The 26207-nt window shown below is 39.6% G+C and overlaps 1 protein-coding gene and 1 pseudogene across 2 annotated transcripts; both read left to right on the top strand.

Moving 5' to 3' along the window:
- The first annotated feature begins 841 nt into the window (after positions 1 to 841).
- Positions 842 to 3968, top strand: LOC145552120 (uncharacterized; annotated as a pseudogene).
- A 5520-nt stretch (positions 3969 to 9488) lies between these two features.
- csf1b (colony stimulating factor 1b (macrophage)) lies at positions 9489 to 23945 on the top strand. Of its 2 annotated transcripts, none has more exons than XM_008414015.3 (9): positions 9489 to 9737; positions 11137 to 11256; positions 11332 to 11394; positions 11508 to 11678; positions 11812 to 12013; positions 12105 to 12241; positions 23040 to 23083; positions 23173 to 23210; positions 23314 to 23945. In XM_008414015.3, the coding sequence occupies exons 1-8, from the start codon at positions 9696 to 9698 to the stop codon at positions 23207 to 23209; spliced, it is 816 nt and encodes a 271-aa protein (XP_008412237.2). In that variant the 5' UTR covers positions 9489 to 9695; the 3' UTR covers position 23210; positions 23314 to 23945. The 2 variants fall into 2 exon arrangements, with proteins under 2 accessions (XP_008412237.2, XP_017161517.2); XM_017306028.2 differs by having other exon boundaries at positions 11143 to 11256.
- Positions 23946 to 26207: the final 2262 nt, after the last annotated feature.

Consider the following 26207-nt stretch of genomic DNA (forward strand, 5'->3'; position numbering starts at 1 on the left):
ACACTGCTCAAAAAAATAAAGGGAACACTCAAATAACACATCCTAGATCTGAATGAATGAAATATTCTCATTGAATACTTTGTTCTGTACAAAGTTGAATGTGCTGACAACAAAATCACACAAAAATCATCAATGGAAATCAAATGTATTAACCAATGGAGGCCTGGATTTGGAGCCACACACAAAATTAAAGTGAAAAAACACACTACAGGCTGATCCAACTTTAATTTAATGTCCTTAAAACAAGTCAAAATGAGGCTCAGTATTATGTGTCGCCTCCACGTGCCTATATGACCTCCCTACAACGCCTGGGCATGCTCCTGATGAGGTGGCGGATGGTCTCCTGAGGGATCTCCTCCCAGACCTGGACTAAAGCATCCGCCAACTCCTGGTCTCATGCTACCACGAGTGTGAAAGCACCACCAACATTCAAAACTGACCAAAACATCAGCCAGACAGCATAGGTACTGAGAAGTGGTCTGTGGTCCCCACCTGCAGAACCACTCCTTTATTGAGTGTGTCTTGCTAATTGCCAACATAAAGTATTTTGGCTAATTGCCAAAATAAAGTACTTATTTTCAAAAAGTACTTTTTGAAAATAACATTTAAGCAAGTAATAAACATATTTTTCACTGCTGAGGTAATATTCTAATCCTCAATGCCATGTTTTCATTAAATGGAGTTAACTTGTTAATTTAGGTTCAGGAGCAGGACCACGCCTCAAACCACACCTCCAATTTCCTAAACAGCCCATATATACCCCGCTCGAGAGCCGTTCCACGCCTGTTACATAGTTCGTCAACCGACTACGTTGCTTGTCAACAAAAAAGTTCTACTCACAATGGAAGACGCTCTTTCTCTCCAGCCCGACCACTCCGACTCGGATGACCTCTTCGATCCGTCTCCAGCTGCCTCAACCTCTCCTCCCCAGGCCACAAAACAAGCCTCCGGCTCCAAACGCCTCCTCTCTGTGATCTTCAACCCTCAAACCCAGCTCCACTCCTTGCCGTCAGCAGCACCTCGTCCAGCCACGGTCCATCCTCCGACGTCACATTCACCCCGCGGCCGAGGGACATGCCGCGGGCCCAGCCGTCGACTTCGTTCTCCCGGTCCCAGACGGCATTCCCAAACGCTGCAGTTCCAGAATACCAACCCGGCTTCGTCTCCGCGACCCTCTCCAGGCGTCCTAACTCGCCAGCTCCTCAAAGGCTGGACCGTCGCCCGCCTCCACCGCTCATTAAAAGAAAAAGGAATCCCCTTCAGTCGCTCCGACAACAAATTGAGGCTCTTTCAATTGCTCTCCTCCTCAGGTCCACAGCAAACGTCAGGCCCGCCGTCATCCGAATTCCCTCGGACTTCCAGGTTTTTCTCCAGCATCCTCCTCCTCAGACGTCATCCGGCGAACGCCTTCGTGGGCGCACCCTCGCACCCGGCAACAGCTCCCCCTCGCGGGAGCCAGGTCGTATTACATCCTCCACCAAACGCACCCTGCCTAGCCGACCTCTCTCAGATGCTATCTTCGGCTATCGCTTCGCTGTCTTCACAGACTCCTCAAATCCCGCCATCTCATTCTTCTCTCCACTCCCCGTTCTCATCCTCAGCTCTCCCCACCTCCATAAACGCCACGACCTCTGGTTCTTCTCAAGCCACGGTAAACCAGCCCAGTATAGCGCAGCAGGATTTTCTTCCTCATTCCTCTCTTCACTCCCCTCTAACCTTTTTCCTTCCATTCCCTCTCTCTCAAATACCTTACCCCTGCCTCTCCCCCCTTCAAACACTCTCCCTAACGTTAATCATAATTTTAATCTCGCTACAGCAGTTCCTCCAGCTCAGTCATCCAATAACGTACCACGGCTCTCCCCCATTTCTCCTTCCCTTCACCAGCAAGTCACGAACAGTAATTACGCCGATCTAGCACTTCTCCTTCAACCTTCTCCGATCTGTTTTAGTCAACCTAGAGAAATCAATACAAACCAAGGTCCCATGCAACTTAGCAATTCTTTAAGTTCCCATTCCAAAGACCTCTCACCCGTCGAATTTGCACTCGCTTTTCTCTTTACAGAGACACAATTTGCGCAATCTTTCCAGACCGCAGAGCCGAATTCGACAACTATCTCTCCTTAGTTCTTGACATGGCCCTACGGTTCGGGGGCACCGGGTTTTATCAATTTCACATTCTCTTCGCCAACCAAGCAGCAGGTTGCTTGCAACAGTTCAACCTAGGCACTTACTGGGGTTCTCTTGATTCCGAATTATACTGCCGCATTTTCGCCGCCTGCGCTTCTCTCTCCTGCAATCTTTGCGGTGCTCCATCTCACCCAGCCACAGCCTGTACATCTATCATCCCTCTCTGCTCTCGCGCTTTTTCTACAGGTGAAAGCTCTCGAAACCGCTCTCAAGCATCACCCAGACAGGGATTTTGTTAACTTTCTCATTAACGGCTTCACTCACGGTTTCCACCCGGGCATAGAAATTATTCCAGATTCCACCTACCAATGTCACAATCTTCAATCCGCTCTATCAGATCCCGACACAGTCGACTCTCTCCTCACCGAAGTAGTTCAAAAAGGGTTCGTTATAGGCCCCTTTTCTAGGTCACCTTTCCCTACTTTCCGCATCAGCCCCATTGGCATCGCCACTCGCAAATATTCAGGTGTAAAAAAAAAAAAAAAAAAAAAGGCTAATCATAGATCTTTCAGCCCCTCACGGCTCTCGGTATCAATAGCATCATTCCGTTTCCCGACTTCTCCATGCAATACGCAACCATAGATCACGCCATTAAACTCATTCGGTCAGCAGGTCGCGGCGCCTGGCTCTCCAAAGCCGACATCACCAGCGCTTTCAAAGTTCTACCTATTCACCCCGACTTCTGGCGCTTCTTTGGCGTAGTTTGGAAAGGCGCCTTTTACTTCACCGTCCGCCTCACGTTCAGGTGCTGTCGCAGCCCCAAAATTTTCGATTCCCTGTCCGAAGCCCTCTGCTGGATCCTTATCAATACCTATAAACTCCCCTACGTCATACATCTTCTGGACGACTTCATGGTCGTCCCTCCTCCATCTTCCCCTCCTCGTTCCGGTCTTAACGCCCTAACTGGAGCCTTTTCCCAGCTGGGAATTCCCCTCTCAGAGGAGAAAACCGTCAGTCCGCGCACCTCTTTAGAGTTCCTAGGCATCACTCTGGACTCTTTATCTTTCCAAGCTTTCCCATCACCCGAAAAGATCAACCGAATCACCTTAATCCTGTCTAATTTCTTACTCGCCGACAAATGTTCTAAACAGCTGCTCTCTCTCCTCGACCATCTAAACTACGCTATTCGCATCATTCCGCAGGGAAAATCCTTCATCTCTCACCTCCTGTCTAAAGCGGCCAGCATTCCCTCCCTTCACGGTTCTCTCGCCATCGATCACTCCTGCAAATTAGAAATGAGTCTGTGGCACTACTTTCTTTCATCCTGGAACGGAATTTCTTTCTTCTACAACGATTTCCTCACCTACCCTGAAGACATACAACTCTTTACCGACGCAGCTCCCTCAATCGGTTTCGGCGGTTATTACAAAGGAAAATGGTTCGCCGACACATGGCCGCTCAAGTTTAAGTCTCTTCAGAACGCCTTGGGCTCTCCTTCTTCCGCTCTCTATGAACTTTACCCCATCGTCATCGCTGCGATCCTTTGGGGTCACGAATGGTCTAAAAAAAATCCATCCTCATTCATTCAGACAGCACGGCAGTAGTAGAAATCATAAATAAAGGCCGCTCTCGCTCCCCGAAATCATGCAGTTCATGCGCAGACTTACCTTAGTTTCTGCCCAACATCAGTTTCTCATTCAAGCCGCTCATATTCCCGGATCAAAAAACCGCATCGCTGACGCTCTCTCGTTTTTCCTTCCAGAAATTCAGACTCTTGGGCCCCAGATGCATAAGCACGTTCCACGCCGGTCCCTCCGTTTTCTTCAACCATATTCAACTGAGCCCTCCATTACCTGATCTCCACCGAGCTTCTCAAGAATTAATCCTCAGCAGCCTTTTTGTAGACAGGACCCTGGAGTCCACGTTCCTACTAGCTTTTTCGGCTTCCTCCGCTGTTCTGAATTCGCTCCAACTTCCTCCATCCATAATCCTCTCATTCATCCTTGCCTTTCAGATATTTCCATTCTCAGCCACGACACCATGATTTTTACTCTGCGGAAAAGTAAGACCGATCAGCTCGCCGTCTCTTGTGCCATCTATCTTTTCCGCCTCGATTCCTCCCTCAACCCATACGAGCCCATTTTCAATTATGTCCAGTCCCGATTCGCCGCTAACGGTTCTCCTCATGATCCTCTCTTCATTTCTGAACCAGGAAAACAAGCTTCTCGCTTCTGGCTCTCCCGCCATTTCCGCCAGGTCTTATCGTTATCAGGCATTTCACCCGATCATTACTCCGCCCATTCATTCCGCATCGGCGCAGCCTTGTCTGCATCTAGTCAGGGCGTCCCAGACCACACGATCCAAATCCTGGGTCGCTGATCCTCGCAAGCCTACCATTTGTACATTCGTAACAACCTTAAAGATTTATTCCAAGCTCACTCTCTCCTCAGCTGCATTTAATTTCTGACTCTTTTGGGGATCCTAAGCGAGCCGAGATAAACTCAAGATGTGTTTATCCCTGAAGACAAAGCCCCACTCGAGTCTTCACTTGCAGGCCCTCCATCACCATCATCATGATCACTGCTCGACTTCATCCAATTCACCCCTCCATCCCTTCATCCCTCCTTCCCTTCTCCCTCACCCCTCCTCACCTCCCTTCCTCTTATCCTCAATAAATATTTAAATCTGTATTCTGTCCATCGGTCCATGCTAGTGAACTAACTAAGAAATCATCACTAACTTAAATAAAAGCTTTTAAGGGTTTATCTGAGAGCTGAGTTACTGAAATATATTAACTTTTCATCAATACTCAGGGGAGCCCAAACGTCTTGACACCAAGATCTACATTTTCTCTCACCAGCTGGCTGAGATCTACCTCATGACGACGAAGATATAAAAATTGTAAATTAAACTCTATTGACTTATTTTATATGCAAATATACAAAGGTTATAGCAGACATATTAGGGTAATAGAAAACCTAATGTAGTTTCTTCCTTAGTGAGTTTCTGACACTGGGAGGAGGTTACTGGTTTCTCAGTCAGAAGCTGGATGCAAACCTGAGGCCAGCAGGTGTCAGTGAGTTATGGTAGATCTGAACTTTGGTTTGATGACCTCAATATGAGAAACTACAGACTGATAGGAGGAACCAAGGAGCTATGTTAGGTTAAAGCCACATCTTGTGAAGTTGGGATATTTTTGATGGGCTGCCCAAGATTCTTGTGTGGGCGTTTTGTTTAAATTCTTGTCAAATTTGGGGCTTAGAGTACTTTCTTTTAAGTCTTTTTTCCCCCTGATGGTTATAATTCACTACTAATAGATAAAGCGACACTGGAGTTCCTCCATCTTGCATGCCTCTATTTGAAAATTTAAGTTGAAACACATAATAAGACTGGGGATGTTGCATTATGTTAAGCTGGTGCACAGCCTGCCGGAAATTATTAGAGGAAGAAATAAAGGAATGCCAAGGACGTAATGTAATCATATGAATGGGCTGGAGAGGGAAACATCTAAAACTTGTGTGCCTGAGGATCCACATTGGGAAACTTTACATTACATGATTAAAAGGAACTGCGACAGACTGGCGACCTGTCCAGGGTGTACCCCGCCTCTCGCCCGAAACGTTGGCTGGAGATGGGCACCAGCACCCCTCCCGACCCCACTGAGGGAAAAAGGGTGCAAGAAAATGGATGGATGGATGGATGGATGGATGAATGGATTAAAAGGAACATAAAACAGGAACATAAAAAAGAGAAAAAAAACTTTACATTGCAACTGCAAAGTAAGGGAAAGTGATGACAGGTTACAAAGCAAAACAACACTCCAAGTTGTTCCAGTTGTTTTAAGTCAAAGGTAATGCAAAACAACTGGGGTTTTCACCTTGACTTAAAGGAGCTCATAGTTTAAGCATTTTTCAGCTGCAAACTCCACACCTGTCTACAATAACCTCATTACCTACTTCTTGCCAATTGCCAAAAAAAAAATCAAGAAGAAGAGTTAAAGAAATATCAGGCAGCTGCCTTTCTTGGCCTTTACTTTCTGAACCCACAGTGTTACCTCTGAGCGGTTATTTTCTTCTCTTTGTTGTGAAAGCCAGTTTTTGCTTTCTATTATCCTGCTCCAGTTTACTCCTTGTGATTTCTCCACATCTGAGGTTGAATAAGACAGCTGGTTCCCTCAACTATCTCTTTGAGTCAGATCTCCTCTCTCACTACATTGTCATCTACTACAGCTCCATCTTCCTCAAATTCATCTTCCTGCTCAGTCTCTAATCATCTCTGTTAAACACCATCAAGGTCTCTGTTCCGCTTCCAGTGAAATCTGCTATGAAATACAAACATTCGCCAGGTTCTATACACCACCATGTTTTGGCACAATTGTTAACTCTCCTCTCCACCTCAGGAACCCATCTATTCTCTAAAAAAAATTATTTTCTTATTACTTCACTTTTTAGCAAACTGACAAAATTTCCGTGTTCATAACTGGCCTAAAACATGAAACGTCTATCCCAATTTAATGTCAGCATAAACAAAAGTCTGAATTTTCTTTTTTACATACAGGTCCTTCTAAAAGAAATTAGCATATTGTGATAAAGTTCATTATTTTCCATAATGTAATGATAAAAATTAAACTGTCTTATATTTTAGATTCATTGCACACCAACTGAAATATTTCAGGTCTTTTATTGTTTTAATACTGATGATTTTGGCATACAGCTCATGAAAACCCAAAATCCCTGTCTCAAAAAATTAGCATATCATGAAAAGGTTCTCTGAACGAGCAGTTAACCTGATCATCTGAATCAACAAAGTAACTCTAAACACCTGCAAAAGATTCCTGAGGCTTTTAAAAACTCCCAGCCTGGTTGATTACTCAAAACCACAATCATGGGTAAGACGGCTGACCTGACTGCTGTTCAGAAGGCCATCATTGACGCCCTCAAGCAAGAGGGTGAGACACAGAAAGAAATTTCTGAACCAATAGGCTGTTCCCAGTGTTGTATCAAGGCACCTCAGTGGGAAGGAAAAAGTGTGGCAGAAAACGCTGCACAACGAGAAGAGGTGACCGGACCCTGAGGAAGCTTGTGGAGAAGGGCCGATTCCAGATCTTGGGGGACCTGCGGAAGCAGTGGACTGAGTCTGGAGTAGAAACATCCAGAGCCACCGTGTGCAGGAAATGGGCTACAGGTGCCACATTCTCCAGGTCAAGCCACTTTTGAACCAGAAACAGCGCGGCAGAAGCGCCTGACCTGGGCTACAGAGAAGCAGCACTGGACTGTTGCTCAGTGGTCCAAAGTACTTTTTTCGGATGAAAGCAAATTTTGCATGTCATTCTGAAATCAAGGTGCCAGAGTCTGGAGGAAGACTGGGGAGAAGGAAATGCCAAAATGCCAGAAGTCCAGTGTCAAGTACCCACAGTCAGTGATGGTCTGGGGAGCCATGTCAGCTGCTGGCGTTGGTCCACTGTGTGTTTTATCAAGGGCAGGGTCAATGCAGCAGCTATCAGGAGGTTTTGGAGCACTTCATGCTCCATCTGGTAAAAAGCTTTATGGAGATGAAGATTTCATTTTTCAACACATCCTGGCACCTGCTCACAGTGCCAAAACCACTGACCATGGTATTGCTGTGCTCAATTGGCCTGTCAACTCTCCTGACCTGAACCCCATAGAGAATCTGTGGGATATTGTGAATAGAAAGTTAAGAGACGCAAGACCCAATACTCTGGATGAGAGAGTGAGCGTCGCTCCTTCACCCTGATGTTCCTTCCCTCGGGGGGGAGGATGCAGGCGGGCGCCAATCTATGTTTACGCATCCACCTAAATAATGTGTAGTTGCGCCACTGCCTCCATGCCACGCCGCCTTGAAGGCTGCAAAAGGATTCCTGACCAAGTATTGAGTGCATAACTGAACATAATTATTTGAAGGTTGACTTTTTCGGCATTAAAACACTTTTCTTTTATTGGTCGAATTAAATATGCTAATTTTTTGAGACAGGGATTTTGGGTTTTTATGAGCTGTATGCCAAAATCATCAGTATTAAAACAATAAAAGACCTGAAATATTTCAGTTGGTGTGTAATGAATATAAAATATATGACAGTTTAATTTTTATCATTACATTATGGAAAATAATGAACTTTATCGCAATATGCAAATATTTTGAGAAGGACCTGTATTATACGTTGATATGAGGTTTTAAATGTATGACAGCCGGCACTGAAATGCTGTAGTGTGGACACAACTACAACAACATGAGGATAAATCCCAGAAGGAATGTGATTTATCCTCCAGCAATTCAGGATGAATTTAGGACCTTTTTCAAACATGGACCACTGCTGATCTGCTAATGTGAAAACATTTCGACTCTTTAAAGCCAACCTAAAGCACAAACATTTGTAAGGGTTGGAGCATAAACTCTAGGTGTTTCCACCTAATGTAAATGTCAAACATGCACTTTCCTATGCAGAATAATATTTGCTTAAATTACTGCCAATGCCAAGTACTCAGTGAAGCGTGTTCTATACGACTCCTTGGTTATTTGTTTAATCAAACCTCATTGATTTCCCACTCCCCCCCCCAATTTACACCAATTAAGTGCTCCTTTTGGTAATCGCACACATATGGGCTGGAGACTTCCCCTTTGAGATCAGATTTACTCAGGGGTCGGAAGTTGTTTCTCTCTGATTTGTTATGTTGAAGAAAATATAATGAATTAAGCTTCCTCTTGTGCAAATGATGGACTCTGATGTTGTAAAAAGGTAGGATTGTTTTATTATCTGAAAGCCCAGTTCAATCAGTAATATTGTTTGATTAGCCAGGTTTTAATTTTGTTTTACAAAATATATGTTAAATGCTACTTTATGTAAACTGAATTTGCAATGCAAAAAACAATGGTACATAAGAACCATGGGCAATGCTTCTTTAATTTCTAAATCCTGATTTTAAACTTTAATAAGACTCAAAAGAATAAAGGTTAAAAACATAATAAATCAATAACGGATGCTTCAAACAGTTAATCTGAAATATCCCTTAGTTAAATGCACAGGATAAAAAATGTCGCTTTTATCTCGTTTTCTTTTATTTTTCAGTATTACATGTTAGTTTTAAAATCTATTAATACCTACACTTATTTAATGAGTCATTAAAAAGCTCTTTTAAGTAGTAGATAACATCCACCTGAAAGTCACTAAAGGAGGGCGCTTTTGTTTTTTATTCTTTACGTATTCGTTTCCTTCTAACAACAAATCCACACAATGATACTTGAATTGCGGTGTAAAAAGAAAAACGTTTTAGTGTTATGTGTGCAAAGAGAGCAGAGCAGTGAGAAAAGGTGGGAGGTCTTTAAGAAGGTTGTCTGTCAGCTGAAACAGTCAGTCTCAGTTTGAACTCACTCAAAGGAGGAGGAGCACATCAGGCAAAGCTTTGAAGACCAGCGCCACATGAAGAAGTGTCAGATTTACTTAAGAAGAAATTCCTTTCTGTGGAGTGGAAGTGGATATATGAGAAAGATCTCTCTGCTTCAATGTGTGTGACAGAGGAGTTTGGTGTTTTCCATTGCCAAACACGTACCAGATGACCAACCCTGTGTCAACAGTGAGTCAGAGCAAAGCTAAGGTAGGTGAGAACTTTTTACTATATGGTTAAAAAGAGAAAAAAAACAGTCTGCTGCTTTGTAATCATCTATTTAAAATAATCAATGCTTGATTGTGCAGTTAACCAACATAAATGTATTTTAATACACATGGTGACAACAAATCATGTGATAAGTTATATTTGCATCATGTGCCACCACATTTGCCACACACCAGTCACATTTATGGTTCTATTAGATTACATTAATTTGATTATGTATCATCATCAGTCATTAACTGGGCTTCAGATAATGGTGAGACAATGCAGGATTTATGCTCACATTACCAGTTCTGTTACAAGGGAATTGATCTTTTGACTTGTCTGCTTCAGATATCAAGGTGAATAATTTTACCATTGTTTTAGAGCAAAAACTTTGTTAGCATGAAGCTTTCCCCTTTCCTTCTGCCTTTTTGTATTATAGCATGAAATCAACCCAGAAGGCAGCTCTGTGTTACATCCAGAACAGAAAAAAACATTAAAGCAATCCCTCTCATTTCTGCAGCTTTCAAAGAAAGTATTTTGTTTCCTGATTAATATCAGAAGTTGCGCATAAAGCGAAGCCCGTCTCATTTCAGTGCTTTTTTCACATCTGTGTTGAGGTGTGGAGTAATTATCCCGTTGAAAGAAACATCTGAACAATTTACATGAATGGTCACTTTTAAAAGCAACCGAGTATAACCGAGTATAGATTTTTTTTTTCTTTCTAAGGTGGAAAGAATGATGCTTATCACTGTGTTTAAGTCCATCCAGAGTTTAAGTCCATCTGGAGCCCATTTCACTGTTACGGATTCCAAAAGGTGTGCCGTAGTAGGCATCATGAGCTACAGGAGGAGACAGAGTGCTCCTCTCACTAGCCAACCTTCTGTGGCATAAAGAAAAAATATGACCATTAGTCAGATTTATCTCTAAGTTCTCTCAAGGTCAGGCTCAAACATCAGGTACTTCTGACCATATGTAATCCCGGTGCGTACCCCAGTTGAACAGTTGCAGCAGTAGAGACGCTTTTTTTATTTTGACTTTCTCTGATCAGCTCCTCTCCTCTGTGCTGCTGTTTTGGTGGAAAGGCTAGAACTGGTCCCGCTCCAGTTGTGAAAAATGTTGCAGCAGTAGAAATTCTACTGAAGTTTGCTCTAGTTTTTTTTTCTTTATGTAAAATGATTTACAAGTCAAGTGAAAGTCAATGAGGTTGAGTGGGAAAATAAGTGAGGGAAAATGGCAGACCGCACAAGATTTTATTGAGCAATTTCACCATTTAAATTGTAGGTGTTTAATGCTCGTTTTTCGAATACAGAAGCTCAGAATGAGTGCTTGAGTGAAACTAAACTCAGGTTTACAAGCTCTGGATTTGACTTGCATTGAGGATAATCTTCAGTTTTGTCAGTTGCAGGTAAAGTGTCTGTGTGTGCTTATGTTCCTGAGTTTCCCTCTGTCAATGGCAGAGGTACCTGGTCCATGCAGGCACTCAATCACTAGAGAACACCTGCTGATAGTCAGGCACCTGGTAGGTGTTAAAGCAACATCAAACAGATCAGATCAAATATCTCTGGCTGAAATCCTCCTGTTGTTATTTCTACAGATGGACAACCAGTTGAGAAGTGGGTGTTCAATAACCTACACATTCATAGAACAGAGAACTCTGGTAAGATGACATTTGTCCAAAGCAGATTGTTTTGTACAAAACGTGAACTTAAAAAAATAAATTAAATAAAATAACTCCTCTGAATCTGCTGATTTTCTTTTCCTTCCTTGCAGAGCAAATGTTGCTTTGTGAAAGCTGCTTTGCCCTGGATACTGGAGCTGTTAACCACCCATTTCAAGTACAGTCGGGGCTCAATAAGTGACGCCTATGTTCAGTCCCTGAGGGCGCTTATCCTCAACATGTATTCCCAGAGATGCGTGCCTCAGATTAATGAAGAGGTGGAGGTGAATGTGTGCTTCTGAATAAAGATAAATTTAAATAAATATTGTGAGAGCTGTCCAAGCTCTCTTAAAAGATCGTTCCTGCTTTGTCGGAAAGGAAAAAACAATAAGGTTTGTTTCTCGTAATGTGCCGCAGGATAAGCCAGAGAGCTTTGAGGCGGTCTACCGAGGGTCTCCATTGGAAGCTTTGCAGAGAGTTTCAGAGGTGTTGTCTGTTTACTGGGAACTGGTGACAACCAGTGACTCACCGGTTGACTGGAGATGCCAGAAGGAATACTCAGAAAGCTTCGGCTCCTCGACAGAGCTACCCGCAGGTTCAACCGTTCAATATTTTACAGGTGTGAAACTCAAACTTCTGGAATGTTGTGTGATGAATAATGCAGATGTCTGGGAAGGCTGTGATCACACATCCTGTCAACATTTCCACAGACAGTTATGATTGGAACTCAGCGAAGGCTTCGCAGAAAAAACCAGTCAGGGATGTGTACAAGTTTGGCTTCATCGTTGCGTCCGTCAGCGGGGGACTGGTGCTCATTCTTACGCTCTACTGTCTCATCGCCCACAAGGTATCAGCATGTTTCTTATGAGCTTCAGAATTCACATGTGCACTATTAAGGCTTGCCAGTGCATTCCATTACTATTGTTAAAATAAAACAAAAAACAGCCATTGGCAGCTTGGTTACCCTTACTGTGGTTTTACTTTGTGCATAAAAGTCAGACCTACAGTACTTCATTTCTCATAAGAAAGCAGGGGGCAGGCTTTTTTGAGCAAACAAAATCACCAAAGGCAGATGTGTGTAATTATGCTCCTTCTCCCTAATACTTTGCACGAGTTGAACAATTCTCTTTCGTTTCCAAATGTGTTGCTTTCTCAGCTCTTGATATTCTTTCAGACATAAAAGGAGAGTGGGGTTATCATTGGAGTTTCAGGAACCAATACAGTACAAGTTGTTAAAAAGACCGGGTTGGAGATTAACCCTTTGGTGTCCCAACTCAAAAAATAATCATCAGAAAATTCTATGCTTTACAGATTGATCTCATCATCAAATTCTTTTGACAAAACATGAATCTGAAAAATTGATATTGATGCAGTATTAAGTTTGTTTTTGATTCATTATGAGCACAAATGAGAAACTGAAATGATGCTACATCTTTATGTACATTATGTGAGGTTATATCACAACTGATAAACATGTTTTGCCTCCATTTTTTTTTTTTTTTGTGAAAGGAACCCCGATTTCTGTGTTTTGATATCTGTGATTCACCTTCTAATTTTACTTCTTTACATCTCTAAAATTGATTAGAAACAATCTTGACCACTCAGTCGTTTTGAACTTTTAAAGAAACATGGATTTTGTCTCCACCTTTGTCCCTTTGTTCCCTGCAACGGCTACAGTTTTTTTTTTTTTCTGGTTGTGAATGCTCAGGGTATTTTAGCATAGCCACCAATGACAGCTGATAAATGGTTTTCCTGTAACGGTAAGTTATTTTACCGCCAATTGCACATTTAGCAGTGAGTACATGATATTGAGGCCTTGTCCACATGTAGCCAGATAAACCAAATCGATTTTTATGCAATTTGGACTTTCGTTCACATGTAACATCCGTTTTATAGCTAAGAATATTGATTGATAATAAAACTTTGGACTTCACAGATTATCTATCCCATAACAAATCTGCCATGACATGGTGACAGTTTTAGCAAACATGTAAGAAAACGTGTTCTTTATAAAAGTTACATACTGAAGCTTTAATGAAATTTAGTTAACCTAGAGAAGCCACACATGATTTTGCTTCTTTGGAGCAACAAGAACTACTTCACACAGGACTGAATCTCCTTCCATAAAAATGAAAAAATTCTAACCAAAAAAGGAAAAAAGACAAGTCGGTCATTTTGTGTAATTGCTGACAAAGCTGCTCTTTTCTGTTTATTAACCAAATAAAATGTCAGTGATCATGTAGAGAAACCATTGGTTTACTTCTGATACATATAATTGTATATTGGAGATTGCTGGCATAGTGGAGGAAATGGCATTAAGGGCCCGATTCTGAGCCAGAACTTTGATTAGTTCTGGAAAGTTCTTGAGTACAACAGGCATTTTGTTGCATGTTTTGGTTGGCATGGAGTCAAAGTGACTAAAGTATTTGCCCCCTTGCAGATTTATCATGTTTTTTACTTTGTTTTACTTACATGTTACAGAAAAACAAACAAATGTAAGTGCCAGAGAAAGATAACCTGAGTTAAAAAAAGATTTTTTAGATAGTTGTTTCATTTACTAAGGGAAAACCACTAATTAAACCAACTAGTGTTGTTTTATTTTATTGCCTTTGTTAAATCATTAATTAACTGACATTAACCTCCTTTTTGAGTTCAGTATCACTAGTCACAACAAGCTCTGATTACAGTCAGACCTAAAATCAAGAAATTAAATTAATAGAAGCCATGTGACAGCATGAAGAAGGGAAAAATTTCTCAAAATGCAACACATCATTCCTGATCTAAATGAGAACCAATGACGAGCAAAGTCACATTTGTCAGTCTACAAATTGTTATAAAACATTTCTAAGGCTTTGAGACTGCAGTGAACCACAGTAAAGACTTTGTACAAAAAAAATAAAATAAAATATATAAATATATATATAAAATAATATATATATATATATATATATATATATATATATATATATATATTAGAGATGTGTCGATCAGGTTTTTTCCTGCCGATCACATAATTTTTTAAAATTTTTTTTATCATAAACATTACCAGTTACATTATGTGGAAAAAGGAACCATGAATTCAACTTAATTTAGACAAAAAATTGTTAATAACTTTTTCCAAGAAGAAAACTAAACAACAGGCATTCTGCAAATTGTACTGCTATCAATAATACTATCTTTAACAGACTGATAACATATGAAGGCTCTGAAGAGGCTAAATAATGCAAAGAGCCAAAATAAAACCTCTCAACATTGCCAAAAAAATTCAAGTATAAAACTTAGCATTCAAAGGCAAATACAGGTTTCATTACAATAAACAATCCAGAGTTACTGAATGAAAACGTCCTGATAGCATGGCGGCTAGCTGATTACTGCTAGTTCTGAGTGGCTGTTTCTGACTGAGCGAAGTAATTATGCAGAACAGGGAGGAGATCGATTATTTTTTTTGAGATTATCTGTCTTATGTTAGGACAGTGAAAGTTTTAATACGTATGTAAAATTAAATTTTTTAGGTTAGATGCTGCAGCTTTAAACAGAGGTTCGGTGTGAGAGTCACTACCAGGTGGAGCAGAAGCGAAGCTCCGTCTGTGAAATATTACTACCTGTAGCGCGTAGCAGCGGTTCAACAGCGAGAACAGAACCAGCGTCTTACATCGCAGCTTGAAGACTTAAATAATTTTGTGGGTTATTTGTTTAGCTTTCTGACCGTCATGCTAATCCGGGTGAGTGTTTGTAGCTGTGCGCTGCTTTACCTGCTATCTGATCCTCCGTATGTCTTTTTTACTGCAGTGAGCCTCAATGTAGCCAAACTCCGTCAAGTATGGCATTGTTTTTATGCCATATTAGCTTCGTTGTGTTGATGCATTTTGACGTGCTTCACCCCACGTGCTTCAATTTTCCGCCTAAACACGCAAACGTCTCCATTCACTCAGTGCGTTATAGTTACACATCGCTTAGTATTTGTTGCTGCGCGTTTGCGCAGAGTGAAGGACAGAGGAGACCAGCTGCACAGGCAGGCTGCAAAATGAGATGCAGGTGATCGGTATCGGCAACAAGAACCAATGATCGCCAATCACCGATCATGCACTTTTTCACGAAAATCGGCCCGATTATGATCGGTGACCGATCGATCAGCACACCTCTAATATATATATATTAGAGGTGTGCTGATCGATCGATCCATGATTTTATATACATATATATATATATATATATATATAAACATGGAATAATAGTAAACCCTTTCTGATGTGGCTGGCCTAAAATCAATCCAAGATTGCTTGCAAATCTCATCCAGAAAGTCACAAATGGAAAACATCCTCAAATTTCAAGGCTTCACTTGCCTCATGATTCAACAATGAAATAGAAATAGCATTTAAGGGGTTAACAAATGACATCATTCTGCTAGAAGTGCTTTTTTTATTACTCAGGTTATCTTCACTTGCAACTAAAAGTAGTTTGAGAATCTGAAACATTTAAGTATGACAACAAGCATAAAACGAAGAAAGTTGTGGGTGAGAATAATGTTCTCACGTTTCTGTAATTTCTGAAAACAGCATGCAGGGCAGGCTTAAGGCATAAGCAAACTAAGCAGCCACTTAGGACCCCAGGGCCACTAAGGGGCCCACTCAGTGGAGCTGATTTTTTTAATTTTTATTTTTGTTTTAGTAATAAGTTATATGTCATTATATTATCAAAGACACACAATTTCACTATGAAGTGATTTGTTTTTACAATAATATACATTTGATCATGTATATATATTTAATATGTATTAAATATATTAAAAAATGCTCTTCGGGGCCCCCTGGTGGCCGCGGTAAGTACCGCACACTTCGCCGGTAATATGAGATGCCGTGCAACGTCAGTCAGAAGTAAACAGAAGTTTATGCTAGCTCCAGTCAGAAGTTAAGTAAGGAAAACAATGTCTCAAAAACATTGTTTTGGGAAGGAGAAAAGAAAGAGGAAGAATAGAAAAAAGCTAAGATAAAGGTTTGTTTTAATGTGCCTTGGTAATGTAATGTAAAAGGTTTGTAAAGCTGCCAATAGGAAATTAGCTTGATAGCAACCTGGAACAGTCCAATTCAACAGCCAAACATTTACGCTAGCGTCTTTGTGTTTGTGTGAAACTGAGTTTTAACTTTAAATGAGTTGATCCTCCTGCTTGGCTGTGTATATTTCTGAGGTATTTTTGGCTTCAAAACACCGTGTTTGATAACGTTTGATAACAATAATTAAAACTTCTCAATGTTTGACATTGTCTAGCAAAATGTTTTTACGTCAGGCTACATAGCTGCTACATCGATTAGCTACTCTATGCTGTATATGGGGATATGTTGTTTGCTGCTGAGCTTAATCATTTTGTGACTAAAACATTAGTTTTACATCAACTTCTAAGTTATGTGAAACTTCTTTTAAAATCATTTGAAGGCTCAGAATCAACCCGGTACTGGTAACGGTCCACATTCCAGGGCAGAAAGACTCGCCTGGTATAAATAAAAATTTTAGCTATTGGAGTTACGCTTAAGAGAAATTAATTTAATCAAAGAATGTTATAAATATGTGTGTAAGGCTGCACTGATTACAGTTTTCTGGCCGATCCCTGGTTACCGATCTTTAAAAAGCATGACCTGCCGATTTTGATTTTTTCTGATATACATTTTTTTTTGGCTGAAATGTTGCTAAATATAGCAAGGAAGTCACCGAGTTGGCAACAGTGGGGTGAATATTGTTAACTGCAGACGTGTAGACCTGACCTGGTGGTCCGATAAGATGGGCTTCAGATGTAAGTATCGACCCATCACGATCCCCCAAAATTAAGGAAATTTGGCGCCCAGAAATCAACTGGTCAATAAATCAGTTGGCCAATAAATGTGTCCTATATTTTACATGTAAATAATGTAAACAGCACTGCCAGAGATGCAATAAGTTTATAGCAGGTGTGTGAATGATCTAATGATCGGACTGCTGATTGCAGCCAGTCCACATTCTTAGCAGAACTAGAGGGCCCCATAACCAAATTTCACTTAGGGCCTCATGGAGGCTTGGGCCAGCCCTGACAGCATGTGTGTGTAGCAACAATGGTGCTTACATCAATCTCATTTTGTGATACCGGCATGTTCTTTTTAAGCACACACATGGATTTGACCGCTGTACTTATCTCGGGAGACTTGCCAAACATCGATATCCGGTTCTCACGCAACAATTGTCATGCTCCTTTCAATAAAATCAGAGAACAATCTTCCTGAAGGTGATGATAAAAAACAGGATAAAAGTACACCCCAGAAATCCCAAAGGTATTTTGAAAAACCAAAACCTATCAACCTATCAATCCTGTTAGATCTTTACACGAACCGTGTGCTTTGAGCTTTGTGCGTACAAAAAAGGATGGACGCATCCTTTTTTGTACGATCTTTTTTAGATCACAGCATGCTGTGATCTAAAAAAGTATGCACCTGAGTCGTAACTTGGTGGTTGTAACAATGCATTCCATCTGTAGTATCAGCGTGTTACCTGTTTTTCCTCTGTGAGGGCAATGTCTGTCCTAACAGAACATTTAAAAATACTTACTCCCTCTCACTTCTTGTTGTAATTTTGCTGTCTTGACCCAGACAATAATGCTTGTTAGCAGTGATGGATTATATTTTTGGGAATTTGTGGCTGTTTTTGAGTATACTCACAACAGGCCTATTGTGTTTATCGCAAATACCCCATGATGGGATAAAATGCTGTCAGGATATTGATAGAAATACCTACCAGGACTCCTGTGGTTCTTTACAAGCTGAAGGGAACAGCAAGACAGTGGATTGAGATAAAAGAGAACTGCTCAAATGAAAATACTTCCTTTCAAGCTTTTATAGGGGTTGACAAATAGATGTTGTAATTTAGAAGAAACATTTTCTTCTTCCCCTCTTTTGTAGAGTTTATAACAGTCCAGCAGAGTCTTGTGGTATGGTGGGAAAAAATCAGGCAAATAGCTCTTCCATCGTCATCTCAGGCATTTATCTGTGCACTCTTGAGTTTTTTTTTGACTTGAGTTCCTTCCCTTGCTGCTGCAATTAGATGAATTCATGCTCTCACTGATATTGTTTGGCATGCTCTCTTTATGAAACAGTTTCGATTATGCTTAATGGATTTGTTTTTGTTTTTCCTGTCTAAAAGGATTAGCAATGTTAACCACTATTTGTGGAAAGGAATTTGCTCTTTGATGACAAATATTACTGAATACTAATAGGACGATTCTCCAGTGAGAAAAGGGATGGGAACATTCTCTTCCAACCATGATTTGATTGACTCATTGGCCAAGCCCTAAACTGCAGGTACACAGAGCAGGCAGCACGAGAAGGCATGCGGGACTCATTTCTCTTCTGGGAAGTATCAATTGTTCAAACTGATTGTTTAAAGTGGAATGGCATACCATAGAGGAGTGAGCAATTTGCACATAATAGTGGTGTTAAAATTGTGATTGTTACGAGGCTCTACTGTTTTTCTGCATGTACATTACACTTATTTACTCTAGTAAATGTGCAAAGTAAATATTTTAGGACTGAATGACTTAAAGGGGTTTTCTTAATCTTACAGCTTGTACACCACAAATCAAATGTAACATTTCACTCCTGTTGTTTCTCAATATATGTAATGACACCTTTTGCAAATTTAGCATTTAATTATTTATTGGTTTATTAATTCATCAGTTATGCTTGTACTTGGCAATGAGGAAGGCAGAATTCACTGATCACAAGCTTTTAATTTAGGTTAGACAATGGGTATGTTGTACTTGAAGCTAAAACAATTTATATGGGCTGAATTTAGGTAGTTAGAGACAGATGCAAAAGTTGTAAACATGCAAGATATTGTATTGGATTCGAAAGAACAAGGCCTGACCAAATTATGTTTGTATTTTTCAGTCAATCTAATGAGCTGTAATCAGTGTTCAAAAAATTTGGAAGTCAAACAACAGATGCAGTCCCTAACCAAGGGGTTTCAAGTTACAGTTAACTGTGGAAATTTGTTCTCAAATGCAATGCACCATAGCCAACGGACAACTGTGAATACTTGTTAGATCAATATTTGAAAGTCCGCTTGCATTGGTTGGATATTTGAAACCCTTCATGGCATTAGAGCAACACAGATGTCTACATGAAGCCACAGCCTCAGATGACCCCTGAGCAACAAAGCGCGGTTTATTTTGATGATAAAATTCTTCAGATTGAGACGCAGCCAGCAGAAAACCTAATTTAATTGCAGCAATAATCATGTAATGTGATGATTTTATATTGCTAATTAACTAGTCTAAGTACAAGACACTGTTGATTTGTTTTTTGAGAGACATTTTCAAAGATTGACCCTGTTTTGTCTCTAGAAGACTTATTTTTGAACATCATAGATGGATAGTATGGATTGATAGATAGATGGAAGAATACAATATTCGTCCATAGATAGATAGATATTGCAAATTACTTAACTTGTGGACATATTTGCAGATACAACTCATGCCCTCAGTTGAAGTGTTTCCAGAAAAAAAATATTTTTGAAACGTCTCCTCCCCCTTTAACATAAAAATGACTGGGGGTACCCTCCACTACTCCAGCACAAATGTACAAATCACATACATACGTACATCAACATGTTCTTATTCAAATCGACCCCATATCAAACCAAGAGTTCAACGTCTGTCAAAAAAATGGTGTGGCGCAATCTTGCTCACCTTAAATCCATGACCTTGAAAGTTTTATCAAGTTTTTCAAATTATCTGTTCCTTTGGTCAAATGTTATTACAGTAAATGCACAAAAAGTGGAACAGCAAAAGTTCCGCTTAAAGTGGATAATTCCTCACATGTGGAAGACTATTCTTAGGTTTGAAGTTGTGTGCTCTTAAAGTCTTTTGTTCGTCTTCAGAATCTCTTTAGTGTTTATTCCTGCCGCATGTGGCTAAGATACGTTGTCATACAAGCTGTGCCTAAGCATTGACTTCTTGCACACTGATCAAAATCATCTGTGTTTGCAGTGAGAATGCTTGGCTATTGGACAGCAGGGTAGCTAAAATGCGCAGAAAGTAGCCACAGTTGTAAACAACAGAGTTATTTTTCAAACCACTGCAGCCAGCGTGTCTTTGTGGGGACGTGTGGATCAGTGAGCACAATTAACAGTCATTTTTGAGATGTCAAATTACATATTCAAGTAATCTTGGTCAAGTTAAATAAATAAGGAACATATCTGGTTCTTGGTAACAATAATAGCCTAACTTTTACTTGGCGTTTAAACAAACTGAACCTTGTGGGATTAAGGTTCCACATGATGTTGTTGTTAATTCTGTTTGTCTTTTTGGCATAATTGTAATCCATGTAACGCCACCACACCCCTTGACTTTGTACATATTTTACTTATTTTAAAAATGACTCAAGTATTTTAATCAAGTATCCTGTAATGATTTGACAAGAAACATTTTTTGTTTGTAATTGCCAAAAGCTTGTTAGTCCAGTGTTTCATATGTACTCACACTCTTGACCCAACATTGTTTTTTTTGTTTTGGGCCTTGGGCAGCAATCACAGCTTAAGCCTTCTTGGCTGTGTCTTTATAAGCTCAGCACACTGGTTTGAGAAATTTCTGCCCTTTTTCTCAGCAGATCCTATAAAGCTCAGTCAGTTTGGATGGGAAGTGAAAGTAAATTGTTTTTTTTTAGGTGTTCTCAGAAACAGTTATTTGGATTTAAGTCTGGGTTCTGGCTGCACCACTCAACTAGATTCACAGACTCTTTTGCTATCTTGACTGAGTGCTTCAGGTCTCTATCACGTTGGAAGATAAATTACCTCTAGCCTGCGTTTTCTCCTCCTGTTTTTACAAATAATTGCTCTGTAATTGGCTCAACATATTCTGTATGCAGCCTAGATGAAAATAATAGATGCTATATAACATTAAGTTTCGTTTATATTTGTCCAAAAATAAAAAGTTATTTATTTAAATCTCATCAAACCTGATAACATTGTTGCTCCTGGACTTTCCAAGGACTCACTTACAAGTGAATAAGGATACAAACAGAAGAACCGTTTTTTCTCAGTCGCTTTGGTGCATTTCTCAGAACAGAATTGAAATTCTCAAACCTACTTGCTCAGTCTTCAATTTGTCACTTGTACACATCAAAAAAGCAATTTTATGTTCATTTTATCAAGTTGCACATGCTTTTGTGTAATGTGTAAGTGATTATGTATGATCATCTGCTTTTTCCTACATTTTCAATTGCTTTTGTCATGTTGATCAAAATGTATTATACTGGTCTCTGTTGAACAGACTCGACCTTCACAACAGCATAATTTCATTGTATAAGTCTTAACATGCAAAATGCCTGAACAGATTGTCATAATATGTCTATCATATTTCTAGACATTTTTATTAAACCTTTTTCTAAATCCGTCCTGAACTGGTAAATTGCTCCCAGGTGATTCCTGAGTTTCTCCAGCCTAGGTAAATGTGTGAAGCATTAGATCAACCAATGATCAACCAGTTTTCTGAAATAGACTGAAGGTGCATCAACTGGTAAGCATATCGTGAATAAAGCCAGAAAACAACACAATGTTACATTTCTGACAGTGGAAGGACAAGGACTTGGACGGAGTCAACAGCCAGAGAGAAGAAGAAAAGGAAGAGGAGTGACGCTGTGGCGAAGGAGCTAAGAGGCGAAACTGAGGAAGAGGCTGAAGATATCGTGCCAGTTTCAATCTCTCCAATATCATCAGGCAATGGTGTGAGAGTCGCAACAAGATTCTAATGGATTTCCTTTTACCGTACTCTTCATTCCTTAACCCAACTGATTAATTTTCTCAGCATGGAGATGGAAGGTGTAGAAAGACTGGACAGTAATTCCCACAGCAATGAATCTCTTTAAGGAGATTTTTTTTTACGTACGTTCCTTCCTATTGCTACTTCTGTTTTGTTTTTTTATTATTTTTATTTTGCTCTCCTTTCTGTATCACAATTCCATAGTTTGTCAACAAATTACATCATAAATATGAATCTTGGATCTCCCATCATAATGTACAATTCTTGTCATCAAAGCTTTAGCCATAGTTTACACCAAAGTATCCCTCCAGAGTACTACGCCACATTGACAACATGACTTATCAATTTGACTAATCAATTTGATTAGCCCAAACTCAATGAAACAAGGACTTGACATTGTGAAGCACTGACATGTTCATTGATAAAGATATTTAATTTAAGGATTTTGAGAAAGACACTGGATTTTGCAGGTAGTCCAGGCTGTTTTGCTGTTTGTACAAATTGTTGTGAGAAATGCACTTACTGTTTCCAAATGTTCAAAATGATTTGAGAAATGCACCAATGCAACTGAGAAAAACAGTAAAAGATTTTGATCCATCCTTACTACAGTGTAGTTTTCCTGCTCTGACTTTGTCCAAATCTTTCTCTTTCTTACTGTTTATTCAATGTCGCATGCTGTTTTTATTTTTTATTATGTAAAGCACCTTGAAATGCCTCGCTGCTGAAATGTGCCATACAAATAAAATTTGATTGATTGATAATGAAATTGAAATTCAATAAAATGATTTGTGTTTCTTGTTCTTGTTTCTAGTTTTCTCTAATTATGCATATTTGTCTAATAACATGAAATCTTTTCTTTCCAAAACAGAAAAGTTACTGCCATTGTGGATCAAGATTAGACACAAACGTAAAGTAAGGACATGCAATAAGTCAAAACAAAAGTCATGCTGTTTTCTCACAAATGCAAAAGTGATACTAACGTGCAAACTCTCTGATTAAAGCATCGACCAACAGGATATAGAGATGGAACCACAGTGATGTGAGTATTCATCAGATATTGTATGTTTTTGCATACAGTCAAACATATAAAGCTGAACACGTGTAATAATGGCATTGTTTTCATTCTTCTTCTCTCTCTTCAGACATCGAGGAGCCCACCACTGCATTAGCAACCACCGTACTTGGGAAGCTGTACATTTTGTCCAATCCAAGTTTTCATGTCCCTATATGTGTGATGTATTCAGCTTACCAGTTTAATCAGAAGCTTAGATTTGACCAAAAACAAAAACGGATGTTTTTTAGAGCTGTGTATATTGAGCATTATGTGTTGCAGGTGTCTTTTTCAGGTTAACTAATTTCTTTTGTTTTTACTGTGGCATTTTCTTCCCTCTCTATTTGTGCTCAATTAACCAAGTGTTTGTGATGTTGTTCTCATAAGTTATTTATTTCCATAAGTCTACTCAATCACTGTAATAATAATAGTAATAAAAACATAACTATGAGTAGCAGACTTAATTGATTCAGCCCGTGCTTTGAGCTACCAGTTTATATCTAAGTTTTATTAAAGGATCTCCATAACTTCACAGACAGCATCTTCTCTGGAAAGCACTGAAGTTCCGATAAGATAACGCGTAATGTTCAGTGTAAATAAATCTTCTCATGTCTGTTTTAAGCAAGTTCTCACTAAATATTTGTATATCAAAATTTATTGCCATACTGGACTGCTGTGCAGATTCAACAGAAACTCTGGTCAATAAACTGTTATTGATCACTTCCTCTGAGTTTTTCCTACTGGAAGAAAGTGACGGAATGAATGAAATATGCACAAACTATTCACTGTGGCAGTTTTACAAGGGATGTATTCACATCATACCACATGTCATGTGGTAGGAATAACATCCTGCCACAGTTTATTCATAAGTGTATCATATTTATTCATTAATACGTAGTAATTGATAACATGACACTACACTGCTGAAAAAGGATGCCGTCTGTCATGATTTCAACTCATGTTTATCAAGTGATGGTCACGCCTTATGTTTTATAATAACTTGCATAACGCCTGACTTTGGGAAATCTGCTTCTTATAAAGTGAAACCTCTGTTAGTGTCTCAGAGAAGCCCATCAGTAAAAACTGTGAAAATATTTCCACATGTGATCAAGTGCATGTGTGTTGGCCTCGCTGTTGTATTTTAAGTATCTGTGTAGGAAGCAGATGAGGATGAAAGGGAAAAGAGAAAACAAAAAACAACACAGCATTTGTAGACTGAAATACAACATGATCTCCAACAAACATATTCTCTGGAGCTACCGCTTTTCCTTTTGCAAATCATTCTGCAGTGGCAGTGATCTTTTTATCCAAAGACGTTGCTCCATTACTGAACAGGGAAAGTATTTTTCTAATTCAGTGTATGGTCTCTTCTTTGGGGGATTAAAAGCAGCTGTGGAGTAATAGACTGCAAGATGAAAAGACAAGTTCTCTTCAGCAATAATTATGTGGGAACTGCCTAACAAGACTGTCAGAAGGGACCCTACCCTGTGTTTTTTTTTCTTAACTTTCTCAGCTTTTTCCTCCTTTTAACGTCCGAAAACACAAAGTTTCCATCTCAGAAATATTGTTCCAAAGCATTTTCTGAGCTGTTACTTAGTAAAAATCAGATTGGAAATCAAAGCAACAACTGAGATTATGTCCACACAATGCAGGTCTTAATGCTTTCTTAGTGTGGTTGTTTACATTATAGTGGTAATGTGACTTCAATCATGTTCCAGCATGAAATGTCTAGAAAAGTGGTGAAGGGATGCACATGTGCAGAAGGAGACGTATCACACTCAACCATTGAGCTTACAAAAGTAATAAGATGTAAATAATAGCGTAATAATGTTATTTGTTGTATGATAGTAAATGAGGATGTCACCATGTGTGCCTTGCCTCTGAAGCTGTGCAAGTGGAAGGTAACATTTCTTTTTTTTTTTTCTTCTGTCAAGATAGCTCAACAATGTCTGCTCAAATGTTTGTTACCTTGAAGCACATGTAAGTAGGGCTGTCCGGGGTGTTATGTGAATAAATTCCTGCCTCTTAAATCTGTCACATCAAATCTGTCATGGCTTAAGAGCGAGAAGAAATTAGACATGACCGTTCAGAAACATATCCAGTTTAGGAGCACGTGAAATTTCCCTATGCCTGATTTGAGAAAATCTGATTTGTGGCGTAGAGCCAGGTCATAAAAAGATCAAATAGAGGTAAAGTATGGGAAAATATTGTTGGATTTGTTTCAGTTTTGGCGGTGTGACTATCGATTTAGATTTTCACTTGTAAGACTCAAGTCTAGAAAGTAAGTGAAGATCCTTTCAGCAAATAAATAATGTCTTACCTGAGTTAAGGTAGTGTATGCAAACACCTTGTTACCATGGTGACTTATTGAATACCCATGGTTCCTCTGTAGTCTCTCTGAAAACTACATGTCATTCAGAGAAGTTAAGACAGATTCCAGGCAGATAATAGAAATAATTAAAATCATTAATATTTTGTTTAGCATTTAAAATGCAATTATTTTAAATGATTATTCGTCAAATTTTCTAAAACAAGGCATTGCCCTAAGGGGTGGGTAGTGACTAGTTATATTTCCTCGGTTACATTTGCTTGAGTAACCTGTCAGTTCTGCAGAGCAAAACAGGAAGGTAGGTGTCAAGGATGATAGATGAAGAATATTCCCAAGACGTAATGGGTTAACCAGCGAAGATGGTTTTCCAGGAAGTCCTCAAAGAACTCAAACTCAGCAACTTTGTGTCCTATTTGACCTCACAGAATGAGGAAATTACAGAGCTGAGCTTAATAGTAAAATACCCTTTCTTGTGTATACAAGTGCTTGATAAATCACTTGTATAGTGTATAGTGCTTTATCAAGTCCAGACAACAAGATTCAATCATTTACCCATTCACACACTGACGGTGGTAAATTACATTTCAGCCACAGCTGACCTGGGTCCTTTGAGCAAGCAGTTGAGCCCAAAAACTGAGACATATGAAGCAGGGATT

The sequence above is a fragment of the Poecilia reticulata genome, chromosome 7, assembly GCF_904066995.2.
Source record: "Poecilia reticulata chromosome 7, P_reticulata-male-v2, whole genome shotgun sequence".
Classification (NCBI taxonomy): domain Eukaryota; kingdom Metazoa; phylum Chordata; class Actinopteri; order Cyprinodontiformes; family Poeciliidae; genus Poecilia; species Poecilia reticulata.